The sequence below is a fragment of the Heloderma suspectum genome, chromosome 7 (assembly GCF_057233095.1).
Source record: "Heloderma suspectum isolate Gila_16-S chromosome 7, 16-S_ref, whole genome shotgun sequence".
Taxonomy (NCBI): domain Eukaryota; kingdom Metazoa; phylum Chordata; class Lepidosauria; order Squamata; family Helodermatidae; genus Heloderma; species Heloderma suspectum.
The window spans coordinates 108,832,787-108,851,818 of NC_139464.1; the positions used below are offsets into that span (position 1 = coordinate 108,832,787).

A 19,032-nucleotide genomic window follows, 5' to 3' on the forward strand; every position below is an offset into this window, starting at 1 on the left:
AGTCCTAAAGTGATGAAGCAGTGTATGCTGCTATGTATATGTGTTCTTGGAATGGATGAACCACAGAACTGGTGCACACACCCACACACATGCACACATACAGCATGAATGTGTGGTCTCTGTGCATGAATCAGAGGACAGCACTTGTCTTGCTTCCCCCACCATGCATGAGGCCTAATGGGTGCACCCGTGCAATCTACCTGTGCCAAAAATGGGATAGACACATTACTAGATTCAGGCTAAGTACATGGTCCTCACTTTGTACATTATGCTCTATATGTGGAAGGAAACCAGCATGAGCCAAACGTTCCTCATGTTTGAGCTGGATCTAAGTTTCGCTCTGTGACCCTGAGGTTGCTGTGCTGCACAGGCTGCTATAAGGATGAAGGATGAACAAAGCCTTAGACACATTATCATCATCTAGTGTAAACGGTTTCACATTAATCTATAATGATTACACTTCACTGAAGACCTGAATCTCACATATGCTGGAGATCTGCTACAAACCAACACAAGGCTGTTATCTAGATACATAAATTTTGTCATGCAACAGGGAGGGAAAAAAAATGTTAGTTTAAGTTTAATCCCTTAAACAGTCATACCATTGTAACAACATGTAAAGCAGCTTTAAAAATATTATTTTGGAACTTGAGGCTCTACTGATTAGGCTCTACTGATTTTGTTAACTGACCTGCACATATTGCCAATATTTTGTTTTTAATTAACAATGTTAATGATCACTAGTCCTCGGGCCTCATGGGAGCCTATTCATATATAACCATGCTTGGCCGTAAAAAGAATAAATGGTGCCCGTGCATGCTTATCAACTGCTGTACTTCATCTGGAAGCAATTACAACCTTTAGAAACAATATTAATGTTATATCAACTGCACTGTGAATGCGCTTGGTAACAGAAAATGCACAATGAGGAACAGCAACATTCAGAATACAGGGGGTCCAACATTCAGACTACAGGAGGTAGTTTTATTCTGTGAAGCCCAAAACAGTATTTTGTTGTTGTTTTTTTAACCAGGATGGCATCACATATATGATGGGTAGTTGTTCACTAGCATTTCCACTGGGAATGCTTATTTGTTTGTGACCATTCAGACATGACTCTGTTTTCATTACCAGGCCAAATGCCCCCATATACTGACCTTATTGACTTCTTCAGTGGAGAGAAATAATTTGTGTCACACCTAAAATAATGCAGCATACTTAGATTTTTTTTAATAGATTAAGCCATGGTTCACATTAACCATGGTTCATTGCTTTAGCCATGAAGGAAAAAAGCGGCCCTCTTACTGTGGGCCAAGCTACACATTATATACACAATGAGAATACAACCAAAAATAGCATCTTTGTGATGGGTTTTCTCCCTTTCCCTCATAATGCGTAGGAAAACTTACTCTGGGATGTCTTCAAGGTGTGAATTTTACTGCCCTGCCCTTTACCATTGGCTTGTGGGGCAACTCACAATACGATGCCATCACGTCACGGGTTGAGTGCACCTAAATGTTGCAGGGTAATGGAGGGCAACCTCCCTTAGGATTTTTGTTTTCAGTAGCAGCCCTGTGGCGTGCTGAATGTGTAGCTCAGCCCTGTGCTTTACCATGAAGACAATTTCTGTGTCATGTCTGAGACCAGAATGCACTCACAGTCTGAGGAGGAGTGACTGGGAACAGACCAAGAGGTTGGCTATGGTGTGTGGGAGGCTGAGAAATGAGGGCACAAAATCTCTCCTAAGCAGAAGTTACCTGACGGGCTTAAAAATGGCGGCAGTATGGTGGTATTCTTATACAAACATATTTATCTTGTGGAGGCTTCAAACACTGTGGGAAAAACATGAAATCTGGTAAAGCTTAAGTAAAGCTTTTCTATAGAAACTTTTATCTTCAAAAATACTTCTTATCTAGGCAAATACACAAAAGAAGGGAATGTGGGTGCATTTCAATGGGATGTACGAAAGTCACTTACCTTTCGCAGATTATGTTGATGGTGGGGGGGGAGGCGCTCCATCCCTCTCCCTGGAATCCTGGATGGGGGGGAGGCACTCCGTTCCTCCCTCCCCGGAATCCTGGCCGGCCGGCCGTGCTCTGCAGGGATTCTGCAGAGCCGCTGGCCAGCTCCGCCAGCGGCCAGACATCCGGCCGCTGGCTAGCAGGGATGCAAATGGCGGCAGCCATAGCCACCGCCGTTTGCGTACCTGCAGTCAGCCGTGATACGCTACGTAAATGTTTACGTAGCCTATCACGGCTGACTTAAAACAACAACAACAACGCGCATACGCAAATGGCGGCGGCCATGGCCGCCGCCATTTGTGTTCCTTATTTTGGCACGTCTTAGTCTACATCAAGATGTACGTAGACTAAGATGGCGAAAATAAGGGGAACGCAAATAGCGTAGCATCTACGGTATTTGCGTTCCCCTTATTTTCGCCGTCTTAGTCTACGTAAATCTTGACGTAGACTAAGACGTGCCAAAATAAGGAATGCAAATGGCGGTGGCCGTGGCCGCCGCCATTTGCATACGCACGTTGTTGTTGTTTTTTTAAGTCAGCCGTGATAGGCTACGTAAATATTTACGTAACCTATCACATTTTTTTTTAAACCTAGCCGTGATAGGCTACGTAAATCTTTACGTAGCCTATCACGTCTTCTTCTTCTTTTTTTTTTTAACTGGAAATGGCGGCGGCGGCAGCCGGTTGGAAGACCGGCCGCTGCAGCTGCTGCCGCCGAACCGCCACCGGAGCCGCTGCCGGAGCCACTGCCGGAGCTGCCGCCACCAGGAAGATCCGCCCCAGGTAAGTCTTGTCCCGGGGGGGGGAGTGGCAGACCGTTCCGCCACCGATTTTGGGGGGCCGAATACGCTGGCATTCGGCCTCCCCGAGATCCGTGGCGGAATAGTTTGCACATATGGGGGGGGGTCAGGAGTTTTTTGTGTGGGATGCTAAACCACATGGGCACTAGACATTGGCTGCATTCACACATTACATTAAGCCACGGTTCACATTAACCATGGTTTGTTGCTTTAGCCATGTATTGTCTTGCAAATGAACAAACAGCGGCTTGTTTTCCCTATTTCAGGTTGTTTCTCTGCTGCCCGTTCTGCCAGCCTTAAGGTTGTTTTTGTTTTTAGCTGCTCATGCTGGGCAATTTTTTTTCAGGGCAGATAGCAACACAAATAAGCCATGGATAAGCTGCAGTTCTGGGTCTAGACAACACAAGGCATGGTTTAAGCAAGCCAGATTTCATAAGCCAGCAACAAACCGTGCCCTCTATTTGTAGCTGGCTAACAAACCATTGTTTGTGTGGGAATAGGTTCGGACACAACGACAAGCCACGTTTCAAAAAGCCACACTGTGGATTAGCGTTCCTTGCAGATCACGCGATACTGCTAGACCTGGTCCAGAGGGGGGTCAACCACAAATGAAATGGCAACAATGCTTATTGTGGCATAAGCAAATGAATCACATAGGTTACCTATGGAATCATATAGTTACCATTAATGCAATTGATTCAGTTCAATGGAAATGCCTTTAGGATAGTACATAGTTTAGGTGTCTTTAACACAATAACTAAGAGACACTGGAGTCTCTTTGGCATAGCTGCTTCTTGTGCCCCTCTGGTAAGAGGTTGGGAGTGAAGTCTGTGAGGAAAGGGACATTGGGGCTGATGCACATCCCCTCAACACTATCCATACATTTAGGGCTATAATGTTTACCTCTCTATTCAACTGATGCAAAAAGAAAGGGCAATGCAATGAATCTGCGTTATCGCCATCTGTATAATTTTTGATAAGAATTCAGACCCATTCTTGTGGAGCCTCAGCTATTTGGGGAGGTATTATTTCAATTAGGGATGTGTGAACCCACCCCAGTCCAGGTTCTCTGGGTGCCTGCCCAGCCCCAGCCCCTGCTTGCTGGTCCCTGGACTGCGCTCAAGCCCCTCCCACACTTGGCAAGTGGCCCGCATTCACACCGGCAGCCTTGTCGAATTCCGTGGTTGCCATTTTTTGAAAAATAAAGCAGCGATCACAGAAATACACAAATTTGCATATATGCGAAAGTGCGCATTTTTGCAAATGTGCACATTTGCATATGTGCAGAAATGCACATTTTTGCAAATGCTCATATTTGCATATGTGCGAATATGAGCATTTGCAAAAATGTGCACTTTCACGCATATGCAAATATGCACATCTTTGCAATTGCCATTTTATTTTTCAAAAAATGGTGACCACAGAACTCGGCAAGGCTGTTGGGGTGTGTTCAGGCTGCTCACGAGCAAGGGCAGGGTGTGAGCTGGGGCAGGGACTTGGCTAGCAGGGCTCAGGAGTGCGGGAAGGGTGGGGTTCTGCCAAATTCTCAGATGGAATCGGGCGTCTGCGCCATTCCTAATTTCAATACATGTTTTTAGGCTTGCTTTCAGAATAGACAACATTTGAAAATTCCAGATCATATTGATATAAATGCGTCTATACACAGTAACTGAGATTTACTCAGGGTAAATTCAAGCAAATATTTCTTTTCATGTTACTTTTCTCTTTCATTTGACCCCTTGTTTTTGTTTTTGTTTTGGTCTGTTCTTGTGTCTTGTGCTGCACAAATACAGAGCACAATACAACGGAAGTTAAGCACTTTTAAAAGTCGCATTGATTTCAGTGGAAGGGTTAAGTACATGCTTAAAACCCTGCTACCTGAAATCAATGAGATGTAGAAGTGTTAAACTTTGGCAAGACCATGCCCTTATTTTCCTCCTGCAGTCTCCTTCACTAGTTTCCTAGGGCAGATTCCCAAGCAAAAATGGCTACACCAAACAGCATAGGAACATCTGCAGCTGTTTAGCAGGTTGAATCTTTGGCCCAAATGACTTTCCCCTGGTTTTCTTGTTTATGCACAGAGATCTAACCATGTCAAAAAGCGTTGGGAGTTATGGTTATATGCAACTAACCTCACTGAGAGCTCACTACATTTTCAGGCGATGTAGGACTGCAGCCATAATCACTACTCCTGTGTTACATTTCAAGCACTTCTGTGTCATTAATACTAATATGGGAAATGATCTTTAAATGCTTGCCTCAACTGTTACTTTTTCAACGTAATGTACCGTAAACAGAGATAATCATATATTTAAAATGGATAGAAGATATGTCTGTAGAATCTACCACCCCAACTGACACGTCCTCCTAATTCAAACTCTGTCTTTTCCTTCCCACCTTGCATAATTCTCATGGGAGAGTCAGTGCATCCATTTCAATTTTCCTTCTCCGGAAAAGACATCTAAACATCACTCAGGAATCTGGGTTAAGGCAAATAATCTGGCTTTCATAGTTAAAAGTAAGGATCTGTCTGGTGTCAGTGGGCACTTCACAAATGAAATCTCTTTGGATCTGGTGTTTTCTTTTTCCTCTTAAGCTTAGATAGGTTGCATCTTTTTTTCTTTTACCAGGCTTGCTTTACTAATGCTTTTCTATGCTCTCAGCAGGAAAACAAAAAAATCCCTTGAAGGAGGATACCACCAAAAGAAAAACAAAAGATAAAGAAAAGTTTGATGCGCCAAGACAAAACTTTACGATCCAGGCAACTGATTTCTTCGGTTCCTACTTTTCCTGCTGTTGATGAGGGCCTTTAACTTGCTGTAATCCCCTCTCATCTTCTGGGAATCTTCGGCCTGCTGCCCCAGCTGTCTTGTGTCTTTGCAGTATTGATTAATCATCTGCAGTTCTGAATGGCTGAAAGATCCAGCCAAGTCCTTCGGATGAAACTGCAAAGCCTGGAGTGAACTAGCCCAGGTCCACGGGGACCACTTTTCAGTCATGAAGGCCACCATGTCAGAATCTAACACCTTGAAGTTAACCTTTGCTATGGTTTGCTTGAAGCTGTTTTCTGTCGCAATGCAGTGGTAAAGTCCCCGGTCTGCTTCCTGAACGGAGCGAATTAAGAGCCCTTGTTCAGTTGCTATGATTCTTTCGTTAAGTTTGACCTGGAAGCAACACAGACAACATGCGTTCTTATACCACAGGCCGGAACAACGAATATGGCAAGAGTGCTAAAAGTTATTTGTGGATTTAGTTTTCAATAAGAATCACATTCTAAGCCAGGCGATTTCATTCCACCAGCCACAAACAACTGTCTTAGAATGTAGTAGGATGTTCAACAGCCTTGAAGAAAAGGTTAAAATATCATAAATGAATAATTTTCTTTTCATTCATACATCCACCATTGTGGTTTGGGGCACATTTTTGTGTGAGTGTGGACATACTTCTGTGCTTGGCAGGGGAAACTGGAAGAGTGGGGGTGCAAGTATAGGGTTCATGTCTCCCTCAGCTAGGCAAAACATGGGAGTTGAAGCCACAACCTCACTGATACTCTACCCCATTGGTACCAGCCCTAGTGAAGGGGATCAGGCCTAAACCAGCAAGCTACTTTTTCTGCTCTTTGAGATAAGCCAGGGGTGCAGAACCCCAGGGTAAGGGGTCAAACCTGGCACAGCTGGGGTCCCAATCTGTGGTGGTTCAACACCCCTGGGATAAGCAACAAAAATGGAGGATGGATGCCACCCCAAAATACTTCTTAGTTACCTGCTTTACACCTTTACTCAGTTGTTTACCTATTCTCCTCACTATTTACATACTTCAGTTGCTACGTTTCTGCTGGCAGGGAGAAGAGGAACTTAAAAAAAAGACGATTCAGGCTTTCCGTTCTTCACTGTAGTGAACCACTAGCTACCCACAAACCTGAGCACCTTACTCCCTCGCTTGCTTTTTTCACATACTTATTCATTTTATCTGCTGATTTTGTAATGGGCAGAGAGAAATTAACTAAAACATCTTACGTGTACACCTCAAAGTGTGAGATGGCCCTAATACTGTGTGATTTCAGTTAGTACTTTCAACAGCCAGCATCAGCTATTAATTTTCAAGGGCTAGAATTTTATTCAGTGGACAAAAGCACACCCAGTAAAGTAAACCAGTGTCTTTGACTCCCTTTAATCCTTTCATGGTTTGGGTGCAGTGCTTTCTGTTATTCAGATATGGTCACTAGTATTCAAAAGAAGAGCATTTTCTCCTGCAGAGGAACTGCCTGAGATTTGTAAATATAAATAATTTTCCTTTTTGTTTCACTTAAAGAAGGCTGGCCTCCTATACACAATTGCACTGCACATTAGAGAACTGAAATGTGAGAACTTTGGAGAGGACAGGAATGGAAAATGTGATTACACCACACTCAGAGAAATTCTTCTTGCTGTGAGTATTTTTAGTTCAGACTAATTCCTTGCTACAAAAGCTTCCCGTATCATCTTCTCCCTCTGCTCCTCAGACATATCTCCTCTGTTGCACTCCTGAATGTTATGCCTGGTGTTTCTTTCGCAGACTGGCAGCACGTTTGAAGCACAGGAGACACTGCTCTTCTGGCAATCTTCATACTGAGTACAGAGTGATCCAGTTGAAGTTAATAGCTTTTAAATCCTCAGTGATTTCAGTGGAATAGAGTTACACACTACAATCAACATCTGAGGCCCTCCTCTGAGTGCCTCCTCTGAGAGAGGTTTGGAGGGCGGCAACAAAGGATAGAGCCTTCTCGATGATGGCCCCCAATTGTGGAAAGCTCTCTCCAGTGAGAAGCACCTAGTGCCAACACTGTTATTTTTTTGGCACAAGGTTAAGACTTTCTTCTACTCCCAGGCATTTCACAGCATATGATGGGCTTCTTAATTTAGTTGTTTTACTGGGCCATGGCATTTTAAATTTATTTTAACTGTTTAAAATTGTTTTAACTTTTTTTGTATGTTTTAGCCCCTGCTGCAAGATACCTTGAGCCTTTTTTTATAGAAAGGCATCTAATAATTTACTAAATAAAAATAAAAATAGTAATGGTAAGCACATGCTTAAAACACTTCCATGAGGATTAAAAGTGCTTATCTTGCTCAGAATTGTTATTCTCAGGAGAACATCTCCTACACCTTGGATCTGCTCTCTGTGTGAGTAAAATGCATTAAAGATACAGTTACTTGCATTGGATTAATGATCCAACTTCAGGTGTGAGCTGCAAATTTTAAAAGAATTAAGGCTCCAACATTAGGGATGGGCGGATTCCCTACCTGCTGGTCTGGGTGGGAATCCGCCCTTGGGGGGAGGCGATCCGTGCCTCCCCCTGGAATCCGTCCAGGCCAGCTCCGCTCCATGGCAATCCTGTGGAGTCGGCTGCCAGGTCTGCATCATTGGCGATACGGCCAGCCGCCATTGCCGTGCCATATCGCTGGGCTAACTCCATGCACTATGTATTGCTGGGCTAACTCCGTCCACTATGCCATTTGCGGCCGTAAAGCTGTTAGGTTAACCTAAATGCAGCCATTTACAGCTGCATTTAGGTTAATCTAACAGCTTTACGGCTGCAAATGGCATCCACTACGCCACTTGTGTCCCTGTTTTTTCACGCGATAGGCTAGCCGCAATAGAGCCATGAACCTTGCATCTACGTCTATGCATCCATAGGCTTATACGCAAGATTTGTGGCTCTATTTTGCATAGAAATCTATGAGCACATCCTGCCAATCACCATTTTTTTTTTAAATGGCAATCGGCAGGATGTGCCCATAGACTTATACACAAAATAAAGCCGTGAATCTTGCATATAAGCCTGTGGACGCATAGACGTAGACACAAGATTCATGGCTCTGTTCGCATCTAAGTCTGTGGGCACATCCCGCCGATCACCATTGAAAAAAAAAAGAGATGGTGATCGGCAGGGAGGAGGCGAACGGCTGTGGCTGGCAAGAAGCAGCCGAGTGCCGTTCTGTCTCCAGTCCTCCCGATCTGCTGCGGATTCCTGAGGCCAGATTCCAAACAATCTGGCCTCATTTGAATCCGCAGCGGATTTCTCTGACATCCCTAGCCACATCCCACCCAAGTCTCACTGGGGGCTGCCCCCCCTGCCCCATTGACAAAATGTGGTGATACAGTAGTGGCGGCAAGGAAAAACAGCCTCCATTTGAAAGGCAAAAGTAGTAGCTTGCCGCCAAAATTCTACACCATACAAATAGTGGGGAGAGGAAGGGACGATCTTGGTTCAAAATAGCCCTTATTTTGCTGCTGCGATAGTACAGCAGAGGTGAAGATGGAGTGTAGGGTGCGGATGCAAAAAAGGCCAGTGGGGGCTGCATGCGGCCTACGGGCTGTGTGTTGCCCACTCCTGTTTGTAGAGCATGCAGGCATAGGGCTCATTCTGCGGTGAGAATCTATGTTCACTGATCTGGAAGAACAGTTGCCACCTGGCTCCTCACATGGGGCATCTCTACACCACCCCAAAGTCCTGCATTTAAAACGGGGCTTTCTGCTTCCATTTTAAATGCAGGATCACGACGACTAGGGGTGCACGAAACCCACTTACCTGGTCTCGCAGCTTTTCGCGGTGGGGGGGAGGCGCTTCCCTGCTCTCCCCCCGAAGTTCAGGCCGGGGGGGGGAGGCTTCCCGCCTCGCCCGGCCGAAATTCAGGCCGGGGGGAAGGCTTCCCGCCTCGCCCGGCTGAAATTCAGGCCGGGGAGGAGGCGCCTCGCCTCGCCCAGCCGCGAAATTAAAAGTTAAAAACAAACAAACAAACGCCCCCGTGATAGGCTACGTGACGATTAACGTAGCCTATCACGGCTAGATCTGCAAAGTCAGCCATGATAGGCTACGTAAATCGTCACGTAGCCTATCACGGGTGACTTTAAAAAAAAAAAGCGCGTACGCAAATGGAGGCCCCCATAGGGAGCCGCCATTCGCGTTCCCTATTTGGTCGCTGTAGTCTACGTCAATCTTTACGTAGACTACGGCGAAAATAAGGGCAACGCAAATAGCGTTGCCCTTATTTTCGCCGTACTCTACGTAATCTTTACGTAGACTACAGCGACTAAATAAGGAACCGGAATGGCGGCTCCCTATGGGGGCCGCCATTATCCGTACACGCTTTTTTTTTTTTTTTTAAGTTACCCGTGATAGGCTACGTGACGATTAACGTAGCCTATCACGGCTGACTTCGCAAATCTAGCTGTGATAGGCTACGTTAATCGTCATGTAGCGTATCACGGGGGCATTTTTTTTCTTTTTTTTATTGGAATGGCGGCGGCGGCAGCCGGTCGAAAGATCGGCTACCGCCCCCGCCCCTGACGAAGACCTGACGAACCGCCGCCGGTACCCGCCGCCAGGAGGGTCATTCGGCAAAGGTAAGTCCCGTCCCAGGGGGGGTGTGGGGTGCGGGTGAGGAGAATTTCTCCGCGAAATTTGTTCGGGGGGCTGAACACGTTGGCGCTCGGCCCCCCGAAGATTCGGAGATAAATTCTCCGCCAACCCTAACGACGACTCTCTTTTTTTCGTGCTTCCTTTCCCCCCTCCCCTTTCCCCCTCCTTCTCCCCGTATCTGAGTCTTCCATTAACTTTCATTGATCTCGCTCCTCTTCTTGCCACTGTAAGTCTTTCCACGGAGGGAACTCCAGTGGAACACAATGGGGTAATGTGATAGCTCATTATCTGCAATCTATTAGGGATGTACGAAATGTACTTATCTTTCCGCGGATTATGTTTATGGTGGGGGGGAGGCGTTCTTTCCCACCCCCTGGAATCCTCGACGGGGGGGAGGCGCTCCGTTCTTCCCCCCCAGAATCCTCGATGGCCGGCTGTGCTCAGCGGCGGCTCCGCGGGGCAGCCGGCCAGGCCCAGGCCAGAGCCGTCTGCAGCCAGATTTCCGGCCGCGGAGGGCTCTGGGTAAAAAAACAAAGCAACAACAAAAAAACCACGTACGCAAATGGCGGCTGTAATGATTATTTATTTATTCATTTATTTATTTATTATTATTATTATTTTTATTTATTTATTTACTTATGCAGATCTCTAAAATACTCATGGACTATAAAGATATTTATTATGCAGATTTCTAAAATGCATTTAAGATGCGTTTAAAAATGTGTTTAAAAGCCGCCGCCATTTGCGGACTTGTGTTTTTAGTTTTTTTTTCAAGACGTGATAGGCTACGTAAAGTTTTACGTAGCCTATCATGGCTGGGTAAAAAAAAAAAAAAAAAGCGTAAGCAAATGGCAGTGGCTATGGCCGCCGCCATTTGCATTCCTTATTTTTCGTCGTCTTATTTAAGTAAGTAAATATTTACGTAGGCTAAAATGGCGAATCAAAAAGGGACGCAAATAGTGCCCACTACGCTATTTGCGTTCCCCTTATTTTCGCCGTCTTAGTCTACATAAATATTTACGTAGACTAAGACACCAAAAATAAGGAACGCAAATGGTGGTGGCCATAGCCGCCGCCATTTGCGTACGCGTTTTTTTTTTTTTTTTACCCAGCCATGATAGGCTACGTAAATCTTTACGTAGCCTATCACATCTTGAAAAAAAAACCAAAAACACAAGTCTGCAAATTCATTTTAAAACGCATTTTAAACTCATTTGAGAAATCTGCATAATAAATATCTTTATAGTCCACGAGTATTTTAGAGATCTGCATAATAAATAAATAAATAAATAAATAAATAAAATTAATAATAAATAAATGAATAAATAAATAATCATTACAGCCCATACTCAGAGGTGCTGTTGGATTTTTCCCCCTTGGGATGTTTTGTCCATACAGCACCCTCCCTTTCGGTTTTGTAATGATCACATTTTAGTCTCGGGGGGAAAGTGCACACTTTCACTTGTTAAATGTTAATTTTCCCCACTGAAAAGACACACTTTTCCTGTTCTCAAATGAACAGAGGAGCACAGCGATCCAAGCTTCAAAGCTGAGTTCGGAGACTGCGAATGACTCCTGTTTGCCCGTCCCCGCACACTGTCATGCAGTGTTTAAACGCATCTTCTCCCCATGGATGACTCAGTGCTTCCGACTGAGATGACTCACCTCTTTCCTTCTGTCTTTATCTTTCTGTAAGAGCCATTTAACAGAAGCCTGGGGAGATTTGGGTGTACACTCAAGGAAGGTGGTGTTATTCTTGACTCCATACTGAATGACCTCAGCTGCATTTCGGTAACCTAGAATGTGAAAGAGGCCAGATAAGAATGGGTGTTTCCACTCCTCCTGACTTGGAAGCACAGTACAGAATGGGTAAGTAGATGATTTACGACAGAAATCAGGATGATCGCAGGCTGATAATACTAAAGATCAAGCAATACAGGGCAAATACTTAAACTGGAAATATTTGCGGAAAGTATAACTTTAGTCTATGGCCTCACACGCTCTTTCCTCCCCTCTTGCAGAAAACTTCACCCTTTCTTTTATGATTTGCTCTCACCACTTATTTGTACTATTAATTGATTACATTTTTATCCCAGTTTTCCCCCAAGGAGCTCGATCAAGGTACTTCTCCCCCCCGCCACCCATTTTATCCTCATAACCAGCTTGGAAGATAGGTTAGGCTGAGAAGGAGTGACTGACCCACAGTCTGCCAGTAAGCTTGAACCTGGTTTTCCTGGGCCTTTATCCATATTGGTGTAACCATGGTTAAAGCAAACCAGGATTACCTGCAGCAATGAATTGAAAACCCATGCCAAATCATGGTCTGGTTTGCTTTAACCATGGTTAGCTCTAATACAGTTCTTATGCTGCACCATAATTAAAGCAAACCATAGGGAGAGGAGGTGATGGATGTGCTGTGAGCCAGTGGCACATTCCCAGTCTCTAATCATAGTTAGGAAGAATTCTATGCCTGTACAGGATTACAAGATTTATAGCGGTGCAACATCATTAGATATAAGTAACATCTGTGTTCTAGGGATGTCAGAGAATTCCACCACAGATCTCGGTGAGGCCGAATACCAGTGCATTAGGCCTCCTGAAATTCATGGCGGAACAAAGCCCCCCACCCCCCCACCCCATGAAAGGCACACGAAACGGAGCACTTACCTGCTGCTGTCTGCGCTGACTTGCGAATGGCGTCCGCGTCTGCAGCCGCCATTCGCTTCCTCATTATAGCTGTGATAGCCTACGTAAATAATTACGTAGCCTATCACGGCTAACGCAGGGATGTCATTTGCGTCCCTGTGGAGGCCATGATAGGCTACATAAGTATTTACGTAGCCCATCACGGGAAAAAAAAAAACAGCGAACGCAAATGGCAGCCTTTTTTTTTTGCCGTTTTAGCCTATGTAAATATTTACGCAGGCTATTACAGAAAAAAAAAAAAAAAGGAATGCAAATAGTGGCCACTACGCCATTTGTGTCCCCCCCTTTTTTTTTTTGCTGTAATAGCCTATGTAAATATTTACGTAGGCTAAAATGGCCAAAAAAAAGGGAACGCAAATGGCGGCTGCTGTAGCCGCTGCCATTTGCGTTCTCTGGTTTTGTTTTGTTTTTGCTGTGATAGGCTATGTAAATTACTTACGTAGCCTATCACGGCAAAATACAGGGACACAAATGGCGGTGGCTATGGCAGCCGCCATTTGCGTCCCTGCAGGCTGCCCAGCGCCCAGATGTCTGGCTGCGGGTGGCCCCGGCCGGCGGCTCCACGGAATCTCCGTGGAGCGGAGCCGGCTGGAGAGAATTTCGGAGGGAGGGATGGAGTGCCTCCCCCCCACCGCAGATGTCACCCTTCGAAAAGGTAAGTGACTTTCGTACATCCCTACTGTGTTCACAAGCAGATGCTTTGACTCAGGCCATTTACTTGCCATGTTACTGTGTGACCTTGTTTTGCAGGAATACTAACAATAAGGCTGTTGATGAAAATGGATAATAATAGACCTCACGTCTTATGGAATTCGTAGTGGCTATCACATGTGAAAAGAGCATTGCATTCTAGGATGCAATCCTGTGCACATATACGTGGTAGTCATAAACCTAAGTTCTTTGGGGTGCAATCCTATGCATGTTTAGATAGAAAAAAGTCCCATCATTCCCTAGCTACCATGCTGGCTGTTGGATGCTGGGAGCTGTAGGACCTTTTTCTGTCTCAATATGCCTAGGATTGCGCCCTTAATTAGTTGTGTCCTTTCTCAATATTTTTGGGAGCACCAAGTCACAGAAGTCTGAACAATTTTTTTTTAAAGGCCGATCTAAAAGGAGGAGGGCTACTTGCAAAAATTTCAGCAGCAGCAAAAAGGGCCCCCTTCTGGTGATTCTTCACCAGTGCCTTTGAAAGGGAGCAAATGTATTCACAAGTGCATGCGAGGACTCTGACATTGACAAGTGGGGAAGGACTGGTCTAGTCGCTTTCACGCCCGGGCTGGCACCACCGAGGAGAGGCAATGTGAAGGCAGGTGCCTTTGGTTGCTCAGATCTGATTAGCTCCATGGCGCTGTGCCATCCTCACACATACAACTCCATCCCTGATTGGCTGTAGCCACTCGAATCGTTTAGGAAATGCTCTAACACAGAAGCCACTGAAGGACCAGACGCAAGTAGGGGCTGGAAAGGGCACTAAAACAGGTTGACATAGGGGGTTCGGGGGCGGGCAGGCAGGATGACATTCTGCCCTGAACATGTTCATAACCAAACGTTTCGCACAACTGTAGAAAATAAATGCGTATTTTTTTTCCACAAATAAATATTTTGGAAGCCAACAGTAATCTAGCAGTCCTAATTGTCTCTGTGAAGAGAATGTTTGTAGAAAACGTGGAGTGCCTGGCATTCTGTTTTCAGAAATTCTGCTCACTGAAGTCAAAATGCCATGGCCTTATGTAACCTTAAATCCTGGAATCAAATACAGAGTATACGTCATGATTAAAAAAACAAGTGGAAGGAGACGCCCTATAGAAGTGAATGACTGTTTTCATTTTTGTGTTTGTCTGTTTGTTGTTGGCAGTGTTCTCTTGCTTTAAATGTGTCGATACCTTTGATTCTGCACAGTGCTCATGCCAGGATTTTGGGGGACTCAGACAAGAACCCCATCTGGGGGGCCCTTGAACTGCAAGGGATGGTGCATACGAACTGAGAAGAGTGCCACTATTAGGTCCCTGGAAAATGCCGGACCTCGCATCTTCTAGAACACCTTACCCAACCTGGTGCCCTCCAGATATTTTCAACTAAAACTTCCAGGATCCCTGACCATTGACCATGCTGGCTGGGGCTCATGGGAGTTGAAGTCCCAAAGCACCTGCAAGGCACCAGGTTGGGGAAGGGCGCTCTAAAGTCTAAGAACGCAAGCCATCACATGCTTGAAAGCCAATGTTCTCCTTAAGTTACAGTGTCCAATGTTTGGCTACACGGGGCTGGATCTGTGGCCTTCCCAAATGTGAAGCACTTTCATGTTTAATGAGGATTTTCATGAAACTGGCTTTGGTCCATCAGGAGCACACGAAGCAAAAAATGTGGAGTAAACACAACCTTAAAAACCACTTTTCACAGGTCGACAGCACTTTAATCCACCTTACTTTGTGGTTGAATGGGCCGAGTCCCACTAGCAGAACCGAACATCATCAACCCCATAGATGCTGCTCAGCCAATGAGAGGGGCTTGCTCCCTGCCCCTCTCCATGCTCAGGGAAGTTTAATGAAAGAGATGAGGAAGGTTGGATAGTTTACCCTACACCTCTCCCCCTAGCATCCACTTCGCATCCACCAACAATATTGTGAACCAGCAATATCGAGGCCTGGAGACAGACCGATGGGCGGGCAGACAGGAGGCACCTAGGTCCTGCACAGAGGGAAAGGGCTGGAATTGCCTCCCTCTGCTAGCACTCTGGAGTCAGCAGTGGGGGCTACTGCTGCCTCCACTTCCCCGACCGGAACGAACCCTCCTCCCCACAAACATGCAGGAAAATCACACACACAGGACACTATTCTGAAGGGGGAACATGAATGAATCAGAGGCTGCTATTTATGAATGGAGAAAGCAAACTGCTGCATTACTCTGAAGGGGCTACCCAGCATGATGCCATGACTGGGGAGGCATGTTCTCAGCCCTGTCTATGCTCCCTTGCTCTGGCCGCCCTTTCTCCTCCCACCTCTGTGTATTCCTTAGTTGCGGGTGTATTCTTTATTGTGCACAACATCTAAACTGGCTACTCCACTATTGTGAGTGAAACAGGGCTACTGATGATACTATGAATGGGGAAAGGAGGCTACTTATTGTGAAAGCAGCCCTACTGCAGATGGGGAAAAAGAGGGAGTGGTGGGGCAGAGGGGGAGGGAGTGGCCCCACCGCTTGACCACATCACTGCCAGGTCTCAGCCACATCACAGAGGCATGCCCAGGATTTAATGCAGAGAGATGGGGCACACTGTGGGGGAACAGCCTGGGAGCTGCTTTAAGTAAAAAATAAGGAGTAAAAGGACTTTCAGAAAATGTGGCTTTTCAAGAGGGATGCAGCTGGTTGGCTGTGGATTGGCCACAACGTCATGTGTCCCTAATGACTTTAAGGCACAGCAGCATTGGAGAAAACCTCCCATGTAGATGGGACCCTGGTCTACAGTTGCAGGGACCTTCCTTTGAGGTTGCATGACAAATGGTCCAGATGACCCATGAACCTGGTCCTCAATGCAGTTAATCGAGAAAGCAAGAGCAGTCATGCGCCAAGTGGCTCGCCGTGGATGCATCTTGGTTTGCGATGCTGCAGTGCCATGCTGAGCCACTATTGCAGACGCAGCTTATCTTGCAATCGGGCCGCTCATTTTTCATTTTTTTTTTTAGGTTCTCTTTTGAGCTCCAAACTGAATCCCCCCAGACAAACACAGCTCACAAAAACGAAGGAAGGAATGTTAAAAATGCATGGGTGCTCTACTGTTTTTACCAGTAAACCACATGGATGGTATGATTCACTTGAAAGAATGACCACATATTTTTATTGCTCGACCAACTTTCAGCTCAAAGTACCTTTTAGGTTAAATCCTCGGCATTGAGTCATAGGATTTCCATGCCTCACGTCTTGCCTACGACTCCTCCTAAGAAATTGAGGGGAAGAGGAGAGATGAACTTGAAAAAAAATCTTTAAAATAAACAAAGTATGTATTTTAAAAGCTACTTAGCAACTGAAACAATATGAGCACTATTCAGGTGTGTGCCTTCTCGTGTGTAGGGATCAAACCGGATCCCTGCATGCCTGGCTTCCTTCTGTAAGCACATTCAGCTGAATGCACTTACAGAGTTCCTGTGATTGTGAACTCTGCCTTATCAGGGGTTCTGATAACAGGAACTCTGTAAGCGCATTAAGCGGAATGCACTTACAGACCCCTTTTCAGACCTTCACACTCAACATACAAAGACCTAGATGGAAGCAGGGATGCAGGGGGCAGGGCTTACACCCACACCCACATGCCCATACCCAGTTCAGCGCTACATGCGGGCTATAGGGCTAAAGGTTAGTCAAGTTCCTCCTGGAAACAATATTCTGTTCTCTACATTACATACACATTCATATAGTGTGATGATGTACTCATCTTTCATTATTGTAGTCTTTTACATACATTATATAATGACCACTGCGTATGAAACAATTGCATAGGGTGCATAGGACAGTTGATGCCATTTTATTACATTATATTATTTTATATAGAAGTGAATTGCAATATCTACAAACCCATACCGTTTGAAATGCCATCGCTCTTTCTCTGTCCCCTTAAGAAAACTGTCAAAATTGGAATGGATAGAACTGTTGATCCCTAGAATAATTTTCAGCATCTTTACAGAACTACAAACATTTGTGATGTTGCTGCTGGGTAGGCAGAGGAACCCATAATAGCTGAAGGGTCACCTGCACCTATCTGACCCTACCTACACCCTAAAATGTCAGGCATGGAGACCCAGCTCACATCACCTCTGGTAAGATCTATTAGTTTGGTGGGTGCAAGAGATAAGGCCTTTTCTGTGGTGGCCCCATCCTGGTGGAATACCCTACCACAGGATACGTGTGTGGCTCCCTTCTTGATGGTTTTTAAATGGGATTTAAAGACCTTGATGTTCTGGTCTGCTGCCCATTTTTATTTTATAATTTTTTACTGTTGCTATTATTTTAAATGTTTTATGCCGCTATCTTGTAAACTGCTTTGAAGAGGCTTTGTGGTATAAAAATACAGTATGCAATAGCAATTAATTAATTAATTAATTAATTAAGCTATTTGGCAATTATATTTTGTTTTCTTTGCCTGCCTGCCTTATCTTAAAAGCAAATTGTTGAAGAAGAACATTTTCAGCATGTGACCCCTTGATCTTTAATATGACTGTCCAAAATTTACTGGGGTGTTTTGATCTTCTCAAGACAAATCATAGGCACCAAAAGTGAGATGTTCCTGTGAATTCTAGAATTGCTTGTTTAATACTTTCAGACATGTCGTGAATGCAGTAGACATTTTCAAGGAGCCTATAAGCCTGGTAAAGAACTGAGAAGTAGAAACTTTTGGTTAAGGGAGATGTGTCGTGGGTGTGTTTTGAAAACAAGGACATGTTCAGATACCTCAAGGTCCTGTTTTAGGAACAAAATTTAGTAGGAATCCAAAGGGCAACGAAATAACAAGGCTGGGCAAACTCAGTCTGTAGAAAAGAGTTACTACTTCTGTCTAGATTTTGAGACTTGACTTGGCTCCTGTTACGGATGTTTTCTCGATCATAATCTGTTTTTTATAGATAAAAGGAACAACTTATTTCCTAAACATATGAAAACCAGACCTCATTTTGTATGCATTTATTTTCCCCCCCACTATAAAAAGGACAGGATTAAAATACATATATCTCAAGAAGATGACTTATTCTTTTGCCAAGATGATGGATATATTAATCCACAGGTGTTTCTAGATGTTTAGATGGATTCGGCTCACACCTGTGCAACACCTGGCAGTTGGAATGACATTCTGAAACTTGCATTTGCTACATATGCCATGCAGTGGTGAAGTCTTGTCTTATCCCAGAACACCAGAGCACCTCAGAACCACAGGGAATTATGGTAACTATAGTAATGCAGGAAACTATGGTATTACTGTGCCTTAGTTTCCTAAACCATCTCAGAACAGACCATACTGCTCTGTATTAAGCAATGCTGTATTGATCTGGTCTCCAAATACTGGCACAGAAAAGAATATAGTCTTGATGAATGCAATCAGTTATTGTCAATCACATTGTTAA

General features: G+C 44.8%; 1 protein-coding gene across 1 annotated transcript in view; it reads right to left on the reverse strand.

Moving 5' to 3' along the window:
- Window positions 1-2,676: 2,676 nt before the first annotated feature.
- SEMA3C (semaphorin 3C) overlaps window positions 2,677-19,032 on the reverse strand; it is a 247,418-nt gene continuing 231,062 nt past the window's right edge. The window contains exons 16-18 of the mRNA XM_084811075.1: window positions 16,792-16,859; window positions 11,888-12,018; window positions 2,677-5,984 (exon numbers count right to left, since the gene is read on the reverse strand). Coding sequence (XP_084667201.1) covers window positions 5,571-5,984; window positions 11,888-12,018; window positions 16,792-16,859 — 613 coding nt within the window. The 3' untranslated portion in view covers window positions 2,677-5,570. The remainder of the gene's footprint in view (window positions 5,985-11,887; window positions 12,019-16,791; window positions 16,860-19,032) is intronic.